Source organism: Aquarana catesbeiana, linkage group LG13 (genome assembly GCF_042186555.1).
Source record: "Aquarana catesbeiana isolate 2022-GZ linkage group LG13, ASM4218655v1, whole genome shotgun sequence".
Lineage (NCBI taxonomy): Eukaryota > Metazoa > Chordata > Amphibia > Anura > Ranidae > Aquarana > Aquarana catesbeiana.
This window is the reverse complement of record NC_133336.1, coordinates 48,661,050-48,682,020: the sequence shown is the minus strand read 5'-3', so window position 1 is coordinate 48,682,020 and position 20,971 is coordinate 48,661,050. Positions and strand designations below refer to the sequence as shown.

The 20,971-nt window shown below is 41.9% G+C and overlaps 1 protein-coding gene across 1 annotated transcript in view; it reads right to left on the bottom strand.

Annotated features, from left to right (window-relative positions):
- Window positions 1–19,701, bottom strand: part of LOC141117129 (prostaglandin E2 receptor EP2 subtype-like) — a 50,750-nt gene extending 31,049 nt beyond the window's left edge. The window contains exon 1 of the mRNA XM_073609767.1: window positions 18,521–19,701. Coding sequence (XP_073465868.1) covers window positions 18,521–19,309 — 789 coding nt within the window. The 5' untranslated portion in view covers window positions 19,310–19,701. The remainder of the gene's footprint in view (window positions 1–18,520) is intronic.
- Between the last annotated feature and the right edge of the window lie 1,270 nt (window positions 19,702–20,971).

Here is a 20,971-nt window from a genome sequence, read left to right as displayed (position 1 = left end):
GACACTGTTAACTTTTCATTATAATTGAAATTCATACTTATTTTTTATCTTTAGTAATGAGACTGTAACTATAGATAAGCTATGTTATCCTCCACTTTCTGACACAGCTTGATCCCAGATGAGATGTCTTAGTGGTATAGACATCATCTATACTAGAAATTTAGACTCAATACTATTTCCAGCTCTCAAGTTTCGATAATTTAGAGAAATTTGCCTTGTTAAAGTTAATCTTGTAATCTTGTAAACACCTTTTGATTATGAGTCCACAGATATATGTGAACAACTCAATGTTTTCTTATCGCTTTGTACCTTTATACATGAAAAAATTCGATTAAAATTATTGGTAAAAAAAAAAAAAAAAAAGAATGGTTACAATGTTGACATAATGCACAGGTGTGAAAGGGCACTAAACATGACAAGGGTGCATACAGCTAATTGTAGAAATCCAATTTAAAATCCAATTTAAATATATGCCTGCCTCTGCCTTCCTCAGTTGATACAGGGTCTAAAGCTCCTTACTCTTCCTCTGGCCCTATGGTGGCAAGTCTTTTCTCCTTGCAATTTCAATTTTCACTACTTTCTTTTTTTCCTAATCACTTGGGTGTCTCCTACGTTTCACTTCACTCTTCACTACATTTTATTTTCCTTTCTTACCTGCCTCTCACATCTACTGCTATGTCTACTAGATGTTAATACCCTTTAACCATTTATTGTTACAAAAGCCCCATTGGGCTCATACCTATCACTACATACCTGTTGAAGGGGGATCCATCTCAGGTGATGTTCTCCTATTCCTATTCATTTGGCCCTTCTGGCGCCTGCTTAGCCATCATCTCAGCTCCCAGGGGGGGTTGCTCTTTACCTCTTAGTGCCCCTTGCACATCATTATTACCATTCTATGTTTTTTACAATCTACACATAGGCAAGAGTGATAGGACCATAGGTTTTGTGTTACCTCTCTTCCTATTTTTAATCAATTACCATTAATTAATCATTTTTAATTCATTATAGATACTCCCAGTGTATAGCTGCTCCTGATGAGTGGAAACAACCCACGAAACGCATCGAGCATTCCTATTTGATGCTATGCCACAACAATCATGTGCTTACTATGGGTTTTACTTGTCTGAATCAATCAAATAATCATTACTTCTTATTTTTTGTTATGTTTTTTCCTCTATTGGCTATGTTGCTGGTTCATTATCTATTATGTGCAATAATGTCTACCATGTTACTTGTATTACTATATGATCTACTAAACATGTTTTTCATAATTCTGTATTGTACATACTGGTCTACTATTAATGTTACCTATGCACCACGCCCAATTATATTAACAATTATCCTATCTACTATTTTTGTTTGATTCATTCTACCCAAGTGTTGTGTTTCATACAAAGTCCCATTTTCCCCTATCCCCCTTTATCCCCTCCTTATGACAAAACCGGGATGGAGACCTGTGTACTGTACAGTCATGGTCTCATATAAAGTCCCAACAATTTCTATGTTTGCTAAAGCTCCTTTTGTTTAGGGGATAAGTTAAAAATAGGGCATTCCTTCCCTTAATTGAGGGTCCTCCTCACCAGTTCCCGTTGTGATGACTAGTCCCATCAGGACTCACCCCCTTGTCTACATCATCATATAAAATGGAAGATCAGAGCCCATCTCTGATCCTGCATTGTAAATGATGAGGTAGAGGGGCCCCTGGCGCTCCAGCACTGAAGAGAAGAGGACTAGAGCACCACCATGGGTTAAGGGAAGTACTGCTCTGCTATCCTATGCCCTAGACAAAACAAGGAATGGATCTTTTTTTTTGAGGAGGGGGAGGGGGGGGGGGGGTACAATGATATGCTTAAGGAAGGCAGAGAATTTAATAACTTCGATACTTCTCGGAGTTGAGCTTTATTATTATTTTATTTAAATAAATTGACCTTTAAAATTAAGCTGCATACATCTGGCATTACAGTCTAAGACTTAATATTAGTATAATGATGAATAAGCTGTTCCCAAGATATTATTTCCTGTTTATAAGTCAACAGGGCTGTGTTATGTGTTGGTGATATTTCCCAGACTCTGCAGTTATGTGTTCTCCTCGCTCGGTGATAACCCCTCACCTCTGGCTTCGTTCACTGATATGTATCCGTCACAGAGCCAATACATGTAAATTGCCATTGGATTCAAATAGAGCCAAAAAACAAAAAATTGCCATTTCACGTACAGTATCATGTGTATGAACACTGTATGCAAAAGTGATTTGAGTTGGATTGAGGTAGGCGTGAAGCTACAAAATTGACTTTCAGAGACTGTAAAGCATGAGACTGATGACTTAAACAGAATCTATCCACAAAGCATTACTTCCTAATGTGTCCCAAAAATCAACTAATGGCAAATAGGCTGTTCATTTTGCAGGGGAAATTTACCTTTGCTTAGTGAATGAGGTGAAGCTGTGCTGACTTCCGTCATCCAATCATGTGCAAGCAAAAATACAGTTCCAATTCCCACCACATGGGGATACATTAGGAAGTGAAATAGTTGAGTGTTTTTCAAAACATCTGACTATTTATCAGCTTTCTGAAACCCTTTGTACAGCACCAGTCATACTGTGAGTGAGAGGGACGGCTATATCAGAACCCTATTAAATTACACAATGATGGACTAATAGAAAGGAGGCTTGGTTCAGATGTATATACAATGAAGTATGTCTTCCTTTTAAGGGAGCTGATCTATAATGAAGAATTATTGTAGGTGGACCTTGTTCCGGTCCTAGGCATCTACCTGAATTTCATGCATAACAACTGTGATTCCTATAGTGATGCTGTGATTGGCCCACAGCTATTACATGGTACCTGGGCCAATCACAGCACCCTGTACCATGTGATAGTTGTGGGCCAATCACAGCACAAACTTTTCTTCATACATTTTAGCCAGAAGTTATACTGCTACATTTTTTTGGTAAAAATAACCCAAATCTGTGTATATTATTGGTCTTTGAGAAGGTTCTAGAGTCTACAAGCTATGGTGCAAATCATTGAAAATTGATCACACCTGATCATACCAAATGACCCTTTTTTGGAAAGCAGACATAGTTTAGTAGGAGGCATAGTGAGTTTTTTGAAGTTGTAATTTTTTTCCTACAATTCTTTACAAAATAAAGATTTTTATTTTTTCTGCTGCCCATTCACAGAAAGCTTTGTATTCTGTGAATAGATTCACTTAACACAGGTATGATTGGGCAGGAGGAGGGGAGGGGTGGGCCACAGCAGCTGCAAGTGACTTTGCAGGTACAGGATCTGAGACCAGCTTCGAGGGTCTGCGATAGTGCTCCTTAAACGCTTCAGCCCCGGAAGATTTGGCATCTTTTGTGATTTGGCACTGCGTCGCTTTAACTGACAATTCCGCGGTCATGCGACGCTGTACCCAAACAAAATTGTTGTCCTTTTTTTCCCACAAATAGAGCTTTCTTTTGGTGGTAGTTGATCGCCTCTGTGGTTTTTATTTGTTGCGCTATAAACAAAATAAGAGCGACAATTTTGAAAAAAACACTATCTTCAACTTTTTGCTATAATAAATATCCCAAATTTTTAATAAAAAAAACAAATGTTTAGGCCGATCTGTATTCTTCTACATATTTTTGGTAAAAAAAAAATCTCAATAAGCGTAGTATGAACACACGATCTGTCTCCTCCCCCCCTGAAAGAACCGGGATCTGTGTGTTTACACACACAGATTCCGGTTCTTGCTCTGTCACGAGCGATCGCAGGAGCCCGGCAGTCATCGTGCCCGCCGGACACTCGGGGGTCGGGCACACGCTGCGGGCGATTCGCCCAGCCATGCCACTCTGCCGCAGTAAACTGCGGTGGCTTGTCGGCAAGCAGTTAAAGTGATACTAAACACACCCTCTTTAGTTTACATTATCCATTCTATATATGGATGATGGCACTGCAATTATTAATAAAGTACATTTTTTTCTAATCGATGTTACATGACCCGAATCTTTCCCAGCCTGTCTACAGGGAAACAAAAGTAGCAGGAGCTGCTAGTCCTCTGCTGCTAGTCACGTGTTCAAAATAATAAAAGAGTAAATATAAATAATATCAATAAACTGTTTTAAATCATCATACAAATCTATATTTGAAATCCAATCTTTACTATTTTTGGCAATAACATGGTTTGGGTGCCGGTCACAGGCTGTCACACCCCTACAACCGGTGTCTTAGGAAGGGAGGTGAAGCCTCCATCAAACAAGATGTAATATCCCACCCCCATTGTTACATAGTATTTGAGGTTGAAAAAAGTCCATCAAGTCCAACCTATGTTTGTGATTATATGTCAGTATTACCTTGTATATCCCTGTATGTTGTGGTCGTTCCGGTGCTTATCTAATAGTTTCTTGAAACTATTGATGCTCCCCACTGAGATCACCGCCTGTGGAAGGGAATTAAACATCCTTGCCGCTCTTACAGTAAAGAACCCTCTACGTAGTTTAAAGTTAAACCTCTTTTCTTCTAATTTTAATGAGTGGCCACGTGTCTTGTTAAACTCCCTTTCGCAAAAAAGTTTTATCCCTATTGTGGGGTCACCAGTACGGTTTTTGTAATTTGAAATCATATCACCTCTCAAACGTCTCTTCTCCAGGGAGAATAAGTTCAGTGCTTGCAACATTTCCTCATAACTAATATCCTCGAGACCCTTTATTAGCTTTGTTGCCCTTCTTTGTACTCGCTCCATTTCCAGTACATCCTTCCTGAGGACTGGTGCCCAGAACTGGACAGCATACTCCAGGTGCGGCCGGACCAGAGTCTTGTAGAGCGGGAGAATTATTGCTTTATCTCTGGAGTTGATCCTCTTTTTAATGCATGCCAATATTCTGTTTGCTTTGTTAGCAGCAGCTTGGCATTGCATGCCATTGCTGAGCCTATCCTCTACTAGGACCCCCAGGTCCTTTTCCATCCTTGATTCCCCCAGAGGTTCTCCCCCCGTGTATAGATTGCATTCATATTTTTGCCACCCAAATGCATTATTTTACATTTTTCTACATTGAACTACCATTTGCCATGCAGTTGCCCACCCCATTAATTTGTTCAGATCTTTTTTCAAGGTTTCCACATCCTGCGGAGAAGTTAATGTCCTGCTTAGTTTAGTATTGTCCGCAAATACAGGGATTGAACTGTTTATCCCATCCTCCAGGTCGTTCATGAACAAATTAAACAGGATTGGTCCCAGCACTACCCACCCCTTAACATTGTGTTAAGCTGGTTAGTGGGCATGGAGGAGGAGGGAGGGGGAGAGGGGGCTGTCATCTACCACTGTGTATACGCCCACATGGGTGACTCTATAGTCACATGATATAAAGTATAATAATAGTGTAGCGCTCAAAAGTGGTAAAATAAATAAAAATGAAAGTGAAAAATGAAATAAATCACTGTGACAATTGATATAGAAAAAATCACATGGCATATCAGTCCTTCTTGATTAAACATACAATGACAGTGTGAATAAACATCAACACAAGTATAAAGTGTAAAAATGGCATATCTTTAAAAAGTGCTTGATCATGAAGTGCAGTCAAGGAAAGTAAGGTTGGCACATTTACGAGATGAGGTGGACACATGTACTTTACAGCACGTGGGTCAAACAGGCATAGTGAGGACTTCGCCTCAATGTAGTAATCTGTGAGTGCAGCAGTAGATGGAAGGTAGACCTCAAGGATGGATAATGGAAGATCGTACTTCGGACAAATGAACTCCAAAGCACGCAGCAAATGTTAAATCATTCCATTGGCATTGAACATGAAAAACAAATGGGTCCACATAGCGTAATTCCATAAGATCTTTTATTTTTAAAAAGAGGGGTTCACACTTACAGAGTTGGAGGTAAAAACAAGCTTGTTCTTTGGAAGGTAAAAAGCGATTGCCACGAATGCCATCCAACGCATTTTGTCCTAACGGACATCATCTGATGATTGAGTGGCCCCCTCTCACGTCCTCCGCTGCCTTTACCGGGCTCTTCTGTCCCATCACAGAGCCCAGGAGTCATGCGGCCGGCAGCGATTGTTACCCTAAACAGAGAGAGAGGAATTGACGTTGCGAGTTATGTCGTCACTTCCGGTTCTGCCTCTTTTTTTTACCTGGCTGACAGGAAAGCAGCCAATCAGACAGATCTGGAGTCTGGCTAGAGGAGACTCCAGATCTCTCCATAAAGAGGACCTGTCACGGCCCATGCTGTCACAAGGGATGTTGTTCATCCCTTGTGATAGCAATAAAGTTAATCCAAAAAAAAGTGTAAAAATTAATTTTTTTGTATAAAATAAATAATAATACATTTTAAAAAAATGTAAAGTGCTCCGGTACCCGCGCTTAAGTGCAAATGCGAATGCATACATTACTCCGCACGCATAATGTAAACAGTGATCGCGCCACACACGTGCGGTATTGTCACGAAAGTCAGAGCGAGAGCAATAATTCTAGCACCAGACCTCCTGTGCAACTCTAAACTGGTAACCTGTAAAGGTGTTTAAAGCATCGCCTATGGAGAATTTTAAGTACCGTAGTTTGCCGCCATTCCATGGGTAAATGCAATTTTAAAGCCTGACATGTTAGGTATCTATTAACTTGGCGTAACAAAAAATTGTTAACTTTAGTGTTTTTTTTTTTTTTTTTTTTTTTATTCATGAACGTGTTTGTTTTTTTTCCCAAAAGGAAAGGGAAGGGAAAAGGGCATCTGCTTAAAAAATATATATAATGTTCGGGAGTTTTAGCAAAGTAATTTTCTAGCAAAAAAAAGATTTTATGTGTAGAAGCGAAGTGTCAGAATTGGCCCGGATGGGAAGTGGTTAATGATACCACTTCAAGACCAAGCCTATTTCTGACATTTGTTGTTTACAAGTTAAGTTTAAATCCATATTTTTAGCTAAAAAATTACTTTGAACCCCCAAACATAATTTTTTTTTATTTTGGCAGAGACGCTGGAGAATAAAATGGCGGTTGTTGCAATATTTTATGCCGTACTGTATTTGCGCAGCAGTTTTCAAACGCAATTTTTTTGGGAAAAAATACACTTCAATGAATCTAAAAAAAAAAAAAAACTAAACAGTAAAGTTAGCTCAATTTTTTTCGCATAATGTGAAAGATGATGTTATGCTGAGTAAATAGTTAACGAACATGTCACACTTTAAAAATGCGCACTCGTGGAATGGCGACACACGACTGTACTTAAAAATCTTCTTTTTGAATACTGAATTAAAAAAAAAAATGGCGACGTTGGCTGCCGAGTTAAAGCGGAGGTTCACACAAAAATTGAACCTCCGCTTTTCGGAACCCTCCCCCCCTCCGGTGTCACATTTGGCACCTTTCAGGGGGAGGGAGGTGCAGATACCTGTCTAATACAGGTATTTGCACCTACTTCCCGGCGTAGACTCCCACGGGAGTCTACGCCTCTTCCCGTCTCCCCACGCTGTCTGCTGGGACACACACGGTCCCAGAGACAGCAGGGACCGTTCTGATTGCGCAGCGCGACTCGCGCATACGCAGTAGGGAACCGGGAGGTGAAGCCGCAAGGCTTTATTTCCTGATTCCCTTACCAAAGATGGCAGCAGCAGCACCCGAGAACCGAGCGACGGTTTGGCCTCAGGTGCCGACATCGCGGGCGCCCTGAGACAGGTAAGTGTCCTTATTTTAAAGTCAGCAGCTGCAGCATTTGTAGCTGCTGACAATTATTTTATTTTTTTTCGCGGGACTCCCTCTTTAACTGGAAGTGACATTGTGACACCGCTTCCAGGTTTCTACATTGGAGAACTGATCAAAGCTGAATCTGGCTTTGTTTGGGTCTCCAACCAGTTTGGGTCGCCAGCAAGTGGAAGTGCAGGCTGGTGGCTCAGGTCTCCCAGTGGGACGGGTGACACCGGTGGAGCCGCGAAAGACGGTGGGAGGAGATGTCTCCTCCCGCTGCTTGTAATAACAGCCGAGCGGATGCTTAGCCGGATTGGTTGTTATTAAAAGTGGTAGCTGCAGGCATCACCCCGGTACAACCACTTTAGCAAAATGACGTACAGGCAGGGACGTTGCTAGGTCTACAAAAGATCTGGGGCTAGAGCCCAAAGCAGTGAAATAAAGAAAGTCATACGCTTGGGCGGGCATACACATGTATATAATATACGTGTGTGTGTGTGTGTGTGTATATATATATATATATATATATATATATATATATATATATATATTATATTATATTATATTGTCATTACATCAGAGTCCCCAGAGAGCCCCCTCTTACATCAGGGTCCCCAAAGAGCCCCTCCTTACATCAGGGTCCCCAGAGAGCCTCCCCCTTGCAACAGGATCCCCAGAAAGCCCTCCACTTAGATCAGGGTCCCAGAGAGCCCCCATTACATCAGGGTCCCCAGAGAGCCTCCCCCTTACATCAGTGTCCCTGAGAGCCCCCCATTACATCAAGGTCCCCAGAGCCCCCCCCCCCCCCACTTACATCAGGGTCCCCAGAGAGCCCTTTCTTACCTCAGAGTCCCCAGAGAGCCACTCCTTGCATCAGGCCCAGGTCACCAGAGTTAGGATGGGCAGTGAGAGATAATGTCATCTCTCTGCTCTCTCGCTCTCCCGTGCTGCCTGCATGCTCTCTGGTGCTGCCCATCGCACTCGTGGCCTGGCTGCAGAGAGGCCACAGACGTCTCTGAGAGAGAGACTAGGGGATTGGCCCCCAGATTGGGGGCTATAGCCCCAAAAGCCACCCCCTAGCGCTGCCACTGCGTACAGGTATGTGATTTTGCGGGAAGTTGTAAGCCAGCATATATTACAAAGTGGCTGAATTCCTGAAATTCAGCTTTAAGATATTTGTATTTTTTTAGAAATGGTGAAAATTAACTACATCGGTCTACAGAGTTCCCATGCCTGTAGCTATAGGGTACTTTACAAAAAGTTGAAAACATAAAAATGTAAAAATAGGACTTGTTTGTCCCTATCTTGCTAAGGCCAAGCAGATCTAAACCAGATTTGAAAAAAAAAACAAAACCTCTCCGGTACTGATCATGAAGTAGTAGGTGTGATGGGGAAAGGCACAAACTTCCAGGAGTCAGACAATAGAAATTCTATCCTCTCATTCATTCAAAGGAAAGTGAAACCTGCATTTGTGTAGTATTTAGAACAGATTCTTGGGAACATCCATGTTTTTTTATATAGACCGTATTTCTGTCGTAAGAGGAAACAGCCTTTGACAGGTCAAGTATTTTATCATCTATGACATCCGGTTTGTCATATTGCCAGATGGCTGCACGCAAGCCTGACTGGCTGTAATTGAACAGACTGCAATATGTAGTTTTGTGTAATTTGCAAGTTTATACAAGCCTGTGCAGTGTCCAGAAAACTTTCTGTGACATCTGTCTCTTTTATCCAAGAATTGAACTTGGTAAATGTGAAGGAATCCAATACAGGCAGGCACATGCCCTTCCCTGCTGCCTGTGAAAAAGAAAAATATGCAGCTAACTTTGTAAAGGTGAAACCCCAGACAAGATATCAAAAACCAAATTAAAGCAGCTCTACGCCCATTAAAAATAATTCAGTGTATGGCTTTTAAAAGCAAGTCCTTATTTTTCACCTTAATGCATTCTTTGCGATAAGGTGAAACACCTTCTGTAGTACAGCAGCCCCCCTGAGCCACGCTTTTACTTACCTGAACCCGATCGTTCCATCGACAGGGACGAGCACAGCAGCTCCAGCCAGTGTCTCGGGTCCTTATTGGATAGATTGAAAGCAGTAGGAGTCAATGGCGACTGCTGCTGTCAACCAAATTCAGTAACACAGGAGCTGAGGGCGGGGCCGAGTCCTGCTGTCTGTGCCAATGGACGGGGGCGCGCCTGCACGAGTGCACTCGAGAAAAGGAAGAGCCAGGATTGCCGATTGGGGGGACCCCAGAAGAGGTGGATCGGGGCCGATCTGTGCAAAAGCCTTGCACAGAGGAGGTAAGTATAACATGTTTGTTATTTAAAAAAAAAAAAAAAAAACCTTTACAACCCCTTCAAGTACCCAAAATTTGACTTGGTATCAGCCTCTTGCAGTATATGCACAGCAGAGCTCAGACTGGGAGAGGGAGAAACAGCATAATGAGCCAACCAGTTGGGATGCATTGCTCATGTGTTAGCAGTGAGCATGCTGATAGGAGGAGAGAGCAAAGTGACAGAAATGAACTCTAAAATCTGCTGCTTCTCCTTTCATTGTTCAGTCACATGTTTAGAATTGATTGTTTTAAATGCAAGTAGTGTAAGTACCTAAATTTGACTTGGTATGGGCCTTCTGCAGTCTGTGTACAGCAGAGCTCAAACAGGGAGAAGGAGAAGCAACATTAGGAGCCAATCAGTTGTGCTATAGTGCTCATTAGGAACATGCTGATAGGAGGAGAGAGCAGAATGACAGACAGATGAACACATCAATCTGCTGCTTCTCCTTTAATTGCCCAGTTACATGTTTAGAATTGATAGAGGAGCCTGCAGGATTACCAAAGTTGAGGAGAATTGTCCCAGCGATGATTAAAGGATAAGTTCACTTTCAGTAACATGTTACCTCATTATTCAAGGTGTAACATGTATAATGTAACATGTTACTAAAGCACCTGCCCACACCCTGACCTGATCCCCTACTATGACAGTGGACGCAGGATCCTCTCCCTGGACCCGCTGTCACAATGTAAAAATAGTGTTGTCTTCCACCGCAGGAGATGGCTTGCAGTTCCCACTAAACTGTGAGGGTGCTGGTGAATGCTCTCATAGTACATTGATCTTCCTGAACTTCAGTAATTGCCTGTCCATATGGGAGGTACGGACAGACAGCTGTACTGAGCATCTGCAGGAGCCTGACATTGCACTTCTGCTCTGCTGATCGTGGGTGCAATGCTCTGCAGGCTTCTCAGAAAAAAATAATAAATGCACATTTTTTTACCTGCAAAAAGTGCATTTATTTTTTTGTTTTAAGTTGACTTATCCATTAAATGAGTGGTGTTAATTTTTCATTTCATGCAGTGTTTTTTATTCACGTCAAACATAATAAAAACGTATAAAAGTGTGCACATTTACTATCTTCTCTTGAAGGTGGTTGCATTGACATGTGGGAGACGTGCAACACACTTCTCTATATGGAAGGATACTTCGAAAGTACACAATGAAAGAGGAAGTAGTTCTCATAAACTTTGCACAATTTACAGTAAAACCTGTCTGTCCCATAGTGTGTCGCAGTGCAAAGTGTAGTAACCCTAAGTAGTAATCACTAGTCCTCTTTCACTGATCTGAAGCTGGGCTAATGAAAGATAAATTACACGGTTGCTGCGGGATTTGTACATTATTGCACTTTGACTGCTTTGTCAACCGCTTAGCGACTGCCCACCATAGATTTACTGTGACAGGGCGGCTGTTCTGCGCCAGATCACGTACCTGGTACGTACAGTCTGGGGGGCGCAAGCGCGCAGGTGACGGCGACCCACTCCTGCTGTGATTGGACACAGCGGGAGCCAACCAGCAGGTCTATAGTACGCGATGTCCGCCGGGACCCGCCGATCCTTCGTGAGAAAGGCAGAATGCCGGTCTGCCTATGTAAACAAGGCAGCCGTTCTGTGAGAGAGGAATGTGTTGATCTTGTGTTTCTGCTGAGCAGGAACACGGATCTTTACATTTCCACAGTCACTCCAAGGGAACACATTTAACCCTTTGATCACCCCTTCCCAGCCAGTGTCATTAGTACAGTAACCGTGCATATTTTTTAGCACTGATCACTGAATTAGTGTCACTAATCCCCAAAAAGTGTCAGGTGTCTGATTTGTCCGCTGCAATATCGCAGTCCCGCTATAAGTCGCTGATTTTGGCCATTACTTGTTAAGAAAAAATAAATAATATATACCATATTTATTGGCATATTACAACGCACCTTCATTTTAGGAGGGAAGTTTCAGGAAAAAAAACCTTACATTTTAAATAAAGAACTTTGAAGCAAAATAAGGGTCAGTGCCCATCAATGCAGCCTCACCATTGCCCATCTGGAGCCTCACAATTGCCTATCAATGCAGCTTGATCAATGCCCATCTGCAGCCTCACAATTGCCCTTCAATGCAGCTTGGTCAATGCCCATCTGTAGCCTCACAATTGCCCATCAATGCAGCTTGATCAATGCCCATCTACAGCCTCACAATTGCCCATCAATGCAGCTTGATCAATGCCCATCTACAGCCTCACAATTGCCCATTGATACAGCTTGATCAATGCCCATCTACAGCCTCACAATTGCCCATCAATGCAGCCTGATCAATGCCCACGGGCGTATAACATGTACCTTCATTTTAGGAGGGAAGTTTCAGGAATAAAAACTTAAATTTTAAATGAAGAACTTTGAAGCAAAATAAGGGTCAGTGCCCTTCAATGCAGCCTCACCATTGCCCATCTGCAGCCTGATCAATGCCATCTGCAGCCTCACAATTGCCCATTGATGCAGCTTGATCAATGCCCATCTACAGCCTCACAATTGCCCTTCGATGCAGCCTGATCAATGCCCATCTGCAGCCTCACAATTGCCCATCTGCAGCCTCACCATTGCCATGAATGCAGCCTGATCAATGCCCACCTGCAGCCTCACCTCAGATTACTGCTGCCTCAGAGGGGACAGGGAGGGGGGCGGGACGAGTGCCATCAGATTACATACAGCGAGAATCTCCTGTTTATGCGGCGGCCTCTTTAATACAAAGTTCTATGATAGACAGAACACTGGTCCAATGCTGGCCCAGGAGACGGGACTTCCTATTACAGAGGCCGCTGAGTGAACAGGAGATTCTCGCTGTATGTAATCTGATGGCTCTCGTCCCGCCCCCCTCTCCCCATTCCCTCCTAGGCAGCCCAAATTGCAGTATCGGCGTATAACACGCACACACTATTTGCACCAAATTTTCAGGGTGAAAAAGTGCATGTTATACGCCAATAAATACAGTAATATACCATAGCTGTTACTTTTGTGCAAACCAATCAATATACACGTATTGGGATTTTTTTTTACCAAAAATATGTAGCAGAATACATATTGACCTAAATTGATGAAGAAATTCGATTTTTTTTTTTTTTTTAATTTATTGGGAATGTTTTATAGCAGAAAGCAAAAAATATTGTGTTTTTTTTGGTCAGTCTTTTTTGTATATAGTGCAAAAAATAAAAACTACAAAGGTGATCAAATAACACCAAAAGAAAGCTCTATTTGTGGGGAAAAAAGGACGTACATTTTTTTTGGGTACAGCATCGCACGCCCATGGAATTTTCAGTTAAATTAAAGCAGTGCCGTATCGCAAAAAATGGCCTGGTCATGGAGTAGGGGTAAACCTTCCGGAGCTGAAGTGGTTAAATACGTTTCTGTTGAAATTGTCTTTAAAGGTGTAGACGTATGGAGCAAGACAGGAATTGCACAATCAGTCTAATCAAATGTAAAGAAGAAAAAAGTCTGGCATTAATCCTCAAGTCACGGTTGAATCAACTGGCTGCATTGAAATGTGCCTTAGTGGTTCGCACTTCTGCCTTTCACTGCTGGTTGGAATCCCAACCAGTCAGGACACTATGGAGTTGATTTACTAAAGGCAAATAGACTGCACTTTGCAAAGTGCAGTTGCTGTAAAGCTTCATGTGCAAGTAAAAATGCCGTTTTTTTTTTTTTCCCTTGCACGTGATTGGGTATTCTTTGCAAAATGAGCTTTACCTCATTTACTAAGCTTTGTAGCAACTGCACTTGCAGAGTGCACAGTCTACAGTAAAACCTTGGATTGCGAGCATAATTCGTTCCAGAAACATGCTTGTAATCCAAAGTACTTGTATATCAAAGCAAATTCCCCCATAAGAAATAATGGAAACTCAAATGATTCATTCCACAACCATTTATTGATAGGTCCTTCAGTTTATAGCTCATATAAAAAGATTATAGCCACGTGACCAGGTTGTGTAACCATAAAATGTCCGTCCACAAATGGAAGCCTCCACAAGGGGATTAGAAGCAAAATCCAGCAGGAGCTCCAGAGTACAAAAGAAAAGAGAGGCGCCTCTAAGTGTAGCAATATGTTGCTAAATGTTGTACTTTCATTAAATGTAACCATATTGCTACACTTAGAGGCACCTCACTTCTCTTTTATACTCAGTTGTGACTTGACGCTACTTGTATATCAAGACATCGCTTGTATATCAAGTCAAAATTTGTTTAAAAATGTTGCTGGTCTTGCAAAACGATCTCAAACCAAGTTACTCTCAAGCCAAGGTTTTACTGTACAGTACTGTATTTGCCTTTAGTAAATCAACCCCTATGTTCCCCCTGAGCTCCCCTCCAAGTACTCAGTTTTTTTCCCCACACTTCAAAAACATGCTGTCTTAACTGTCTCCTGTCTAACAATTGTCCCTCGCATGTGTGTGTATTTTGATATGAGTCTTAAGACTGTAAGCTCCTTGCGGACAGGGACTGATGTTGTTGTGTATGTACATTATGTAAAGCGCTGCATAAATTGCTGGTGCTTTAGAAATACCTATAGTAAATAAATATTTTATTTCTCATGTGGGTCCGCAAGCAATGCAAAAAGATGGCCATAACATGTGGAAATCCAATTCTTCAATTTTGATTCAATGTATCATCAATTTTTTTTTTAAAAAGAACCAAACATGATTGAAAATCCGAACACTTTCTATCATATCGCTTCACAAAACTTAAAGTGTATCTCTAGGCAAAACCTTTTTTTCGTTTTGGATGAAGTGCGTAAGAGTTATGCCGCGTACACACGGTCGGACTTTTCGTCTACAAAAGTCCGACAGCCTGTCCGACAGACTTCCGGCGGACTTTCAGCGGACTTGCAGCAGACTTTCTAACGAACGGACTTGCCTACACACGACCACACAAAAGTCCGACGGATTCGTACGTGATGACGTACACCGGACTAAAATAAGGAAGTTCATAGCCGGTAGCCAATAGCTGCCCTAGCATGGGTTTTTGTCCGTCGGACTAGCATACAGACGAGCGGACTTCGGGGTCCGTCGTACTTACGACGTAAAGATTTGAAGCATGCTTCAAATCTAAAGTCCGTCGGATTTTAGGCTAAAAAAGTCCGTTGAAAGTCCGGAGAAGCCCACACACGATCGGATTACCAGCCAGCTTTAGTCCGTCAGCGTCCGTTGGACTTTTGTAGACGAAAAGTCCGACCGTGTGTACGCGGCATTAGACCCTTTGTCAAGTCTTTAGTGATGTATATTTCCTCATTGGGGCGACTAGCCCCTCTCTATTGGTGACCATTGTCAATGAGAAAATAATGCAAAATCCCATATTTTAGAGTTGTCCACAAAATCACATCTGTTCCATATACAACTATCTAAGAGTGTAGTTTCCCCATACTTTTGGGAGACTTTCACTAACTTCCTGTTATGTTTCTGGGAAATGAAGTAAAGGAAAATTTCCCCAATGGTACACAGACAACAACTAATAAGCCGGAATGGGTTTTAATTCTACTCTACTCTATTTAAAACTAAGAATGTTTGGACTATACGTTTTAAAATGCTGGTGTTGGTAAGTTGCCCTCGTTCAATAACTTTCAATAGTATTATCAATCTAAAGTTGTTTAAAAGTGTTTGGAATAACCTGAAAACTGATACATATATTATTTTTATTTTATTTATTTCAGGTACTTATATAGTGTCGTCAGTTTACGCAGCGCTTTACATATATACAGTGTACATTCACATCAGTCCCTACCCTCAGGCCGGGTTCACACCTATGCAAATTAGATGTGCGTTTCCGCACATCTAATTCGCATAGCAGGAGAATGTGACTGGCTCCCTATGGAGCCGGTTCACATATCTCCGGGGCGGCTGCGGAGCGCACTGCACAAAAACGCTGTGCGTCTTTGGCTACGTTTCAGGGCCAAATTCAGGCATAGAATCGGCCCTGATTCATCCCTGAAACGGGGAACAGGGACGCGCAGCGCTCCTGTGCGATCCGCAGCCCGTTGTAGTGTGCACCCGGGCTCAAGGAGCTTACAATCTAAGGTCCCTAACTCACATTCATACATACTAGGGACAATTTAGACAGGATCCAATTAACCTACCAGCATGTCTTTAGAGTGTTGGAGGAAACCGGGGTACCCGGAGGAAAAACATGCAAACTCCAGGCAGGTAGTATCGTGGTTGTGGTCAGAATTAGAGCCCACAATGGCTCCCTTTCAGTACTGTCTACGCTTAGATAAGCTGGCATTAGAGGTATTTGGCAGCATGCACATGCATGTTTTTTACCACCTCTAATAAACAAAGACTGCTGCCATCTAATCGTTCCCTTCTATCAGGCTCCCTTTAATGTTGGCACCTAGCTTTGATGCCATGTTACACTTTATTAGTTCAGCCAATTATCTAGTAACCCTCTGCACACAACTCTACATTATAAAAATGGTTTAGTTAATCCTTTTACATTTTATATCTATACTGTTTGAATTTTAGAACAATTTCTCTATATTTAAAAGGTTTATAATAAGCAAAGAAAGGAAGTTTAAACTTGACACATTGCCCAAGTGTCCCTGGAGTGAAAAGAGCATATAGGAACTCTTGCAGATACACTTTTTCAATTGGCTCTTATTGTGTTATATAAGGTATTTTTGCTGTAATGCTTTGATCCAGATCCATACACAGAATTAAGGTTAAAGCGGTTGTATACCCGCAAACGAAAAAACCCCCAAAAACTGTAAGGCAAAGGCATAATGAGCTAGTATGCACCGCATACTAGCTCATTATGAAATGCTTACCTTAGAATGAAGCGTTGGCATCACATCCCGGTCACCGCCGAGGGAGCTGACATTTTTCTCCTCGGCGATTCTTCCGGGTTCGCGGCTCCGGCGCTGTGAGTGGCCGGAGCCGCGATGACCTCACTCCCACACATGCGTGCGGGAGTCCTCCGCTCTGGCAATTTCTGGCACTATACGACGGACCTTCACTGCTCATGCGCGGCTGACGTCAGCGACTGGGTGCAGGGTGAATATCTCCTAAACCATGTAGGTTTAGAAGATATTAATTTTACCTACAGGTAAGCATACCTCCCAACATTTCGAGATGGGAATGAAGGACACCTACTAGCAAACGTATGTAGGTATAGAACACTCCCCCTGTCACAACCCCTTAAAGGAGAATTAACCAAAAAAGTGTAATTAAATCCACAAAGGCTTTTTTTTACCACTACTAGTCCTTTATATTGGATTTTAAAATATACAAATGCAGCAATTTAGAAATTGGATGAAAGGTTTAGCACTGGGAAACACTTTTTGAAAGATAAAAAGTCCATTTTATATACAACCATATAGATCAGACCAAAATGAGGGACAAATGAGGAGGAAAGAGGGACAGAGGGACATTGCTCCAAATCAGGGACAGTCCCTCAAAATCAGGGGCAGTTGGGAGCTATGGAAGCCTTATTATAGGCTTACCTGTAGGTAAAAATGTAAAAAAGGGGTATATAACCGCTTCAAATGTATTGACCAAAAGCATCTTATTTGTTGCTCTCTATAAGCTCAACTCACAAAAGTTCTTAACATGCTTTATATATCCTGTTCTGCAAAGGGTCCTTTCCCAAGAGTGATCTAAACAGATCCACCTATCAGCCTATCACCTTCCAGGCAGACCTGTTTGGAAGCTCAATGTTAGTCTAAAGGCAGTCGGATGCAAATGGTTATGCATCCACTTACCTCTGATTACCTTCAAGTCCATTTAGGATTAAAAAAAAAAAATAGGTTTGTGCCCTTTTCTGTTTTTTTTCTAATCATAAGTAATGGATCAGATGTTCATCTGTTCACTGTGCCTGCCCATAGACCTAACTTGGGTTAATTTGCCTCCGATCACAAGGTGGTGGAGAAAAACTTACACAGATGTCACTTTTGTGACACGAAAGTGACATCCATTTCATTCGCCTCAAATTTAGCGAGGAATCTGTTCATGGATCCTCTGTTGATCGGAATGGAGGACAGCCATCTGAAAGGATCTTCCATTGTAGTGTTTCACTGCTGTAATGTTTTAACTGTAGCTACAATGAAATTCTCTAATGTTACTGCACAGGTTATCACTGTGTTAAATGGCATTAGATTCAGGTTGGGAATAAATGTGTGTTTTAAGAGGTGTCTGTTGAACATGAAAATTAGGTGTTTGGTCATAAAATAACATAAATAATACTTTATGAGAAAAAGAGGGTTAAATGCCCGTTTCAGTCAGAAAAATAACAACGACAATAATCTAACTGAAGTTTGTGTACTGGACATTTTTAGGAGGAAATTATCGTGAGATAAAGTAGAGTAGGGTTAAGAAAACTCAGCTGTCGTAGTAAACGGATCCTTGTGGTTTGCTGTGCAGTGCTGAAACCTCTCACTTTCCACCCTATAATTCTTTTGCAAAATATTGTTGGCGACATGGCTAACAGAGTGTAACCCTACAGGTGTGTAGAGCTGTGTGGACAAGTAAAATGGTTATCCCTTAGCAAATAACTTTGCATCTTACCGTAAAAGGTAGCGAACAGATAATGAAGGCGATGGTCATGATGGACAGCAGAATAAGGTGGTCAATCTCCTCAGACATGGAAATCCTGTCCCGCTTATTGGCAGTAATGGAACCAATCCTACGGGTCTTCTGCCTCTTGTGCATCCTGACCAGATTGACAATGACCACAAGGTTACAGGTCAACACCGCGATGATGAGGATGAGAAGAAGGGTGGCGTAAAACATGGAGTAGACGTTGCTAAGATTGGAATTGGTACTTCGACTCTTCATGTCAATGAAGCACCATGTCCCGGGACAATATTGGATAAACTCCCCAAAGTTCATTACTGGGAAGAGACAAAAGAAGGCGGAGAAGCCATAGATTACTGGGAAGGTGATGACCCCGCATCGCTTCTTGATGAACTTCTCATAGAAATAGGGGTGCCCAATGGCCAGGGCTCGCTCTAATGCTGTAGCAAATAAGATCATCATGGTGGCCAAGCTGAAAAAAGTCATGGCAAATGCAAAATATTTACAAAGTCCCATTTCGACTAATGAAAGACGCCTCGCATAAGAGGCCAAGACTACAGGGCTGATCATACAGGTACCAAGTAAGTCTGTGACCACCAGTCCAGAGACCAGAATAAAGAATAGAGAAATATTCCCTCGAAATTCCCTGCGACGAGTCTCCAGCAGCACCAGGGCAATCACGTTTCCCACCACGCCAGCAGAGAACATCACAGCGGAGATGGCTGGGTTATCGGTAGGGCTTAGTTTGGTAAGGTTTCTGCAGTCCGATTCCTCCGTCATAGTCCAAAGAGATGCAGGGCTGAAAATTCAGTCCTCAGGGTAAGACACTGCTAGATCATTTGGTCTTCCTTGATCGACACATGGCGGCACATGCAGACTTGGAATTTAGCAGAGTGAAACTTCACTCAGCCCGGCAAAGAGGGAAGCCTGTGACATCATACAAAGTCTCACTCCTCCCCAGAGCACACAGGGAGGGAGGAAAGGAAACGCAAAGAGACAGATATTAGATGGACCACTTGATCTGTGTATGCTTCAATATCCTAGGACTCTACAAGAAGGAAAGATTGAAAATGTCTTAACCAAGGACACTTACACTGCTCATGGCCAGAATTCCTGGGTCAGCAAGCCTCTGTAAAGCCAAGGTGCTGCTTCTCTGTATGCCTTTGTGACAAATGAAAACTTCAGCAGTTGCATGTGAAACAAATCCATGCTGCTCTAGTCCCTCCCAGATCCTTACCCACAGCAAGTTCCCTGCCTATAGAGTGAGCAACATCAGCCTGGTCATTATTCAGAGCAAGCAGTGGATGGTTGCAGTGCTTTATGACTCTGTGACCTGGGAAAGTCTGTAGCTGGAGGCAGCTGAAAAGAGTCATTGTCAGGATTCGACTTTCCCGGCAAGTTACGGAACTTTGATCTGGAGAGATTTAAATCACTTAGTGCAATGCTATTTTGCACTTTTTTATATACAGGTTCTGGTCCACAGTTACATAGCTCCCAACTGTCCCTGATTTCGAGGGACTGTCCCTGATTTAGAACAAAGTCCCCTTGTCCCTCTTTCCTCCTCATTTGTCCCTCATTTTGGTATGATCTATATAGTTATATATAAAATGCCCTATTTTTTTTATCAAAAAAAGTTTCCCAGCCTTTCACCCGATGCTGAATTTGTAAATTTCAAAAGCCAGTGTAAGGGAATAGTAGTGGTAAAAAATAAAAAGCACTTGGTGGGTTTAACTTTTATTTTTATTTTTTTGTACAATTCTCCTTTAACCACTTAAGAACCGGAAGGATTTACCCACTTCGTAACCAGGCCATTTTTTGCAACACGGCACTATGTCGCCTTATCTGACAATTACGCGGTCGTGCGATGCTGTACCCCAAAAAAAATGTATGCCTTTTTTTCCCCATAAATAGAGCTTTCTTTTGGTGGTATTTGATCAGTTCTGCGGTTTTTATTTTTTGCGCTATAAACAAAAAAAGCGACAATTTAAAAAAAAAAAAAAAAAAAGATTTTTTGCACTAATAAATATCCCCAAAATGTTTTTTAAAAACGAATTTCTTCATCAGTTTAGACCAATATGTATTCTTCTTCATATTTTTGGTAAAAAAAAATCGTAATAAGCGTATATTGATTGGTTTGCGCAAAAGTTATAGCATCTACAAACTATGGGAAAGATTTATGGCATTTTTTGTATTTTTTTTTTTTCCACTAGTAATGGCGGTGATTTGCAACTTTTAGCGGTACTGCGACATTGCAGCAAATGGATCAGACTCTTTTGACACATTTTTGGGACCATTGACATTTATACAGCGCTATAAAAAATGCACTGATTAGATGTCACTGGCAGGGAAGGGGTTAACACTAGGGGGCGATCAAGGGGTTAAATGTGTTCCCTCGTTAGTGTTTCTTACTGTGGGGGGATGGGACTGACTGGGGGAGGATAC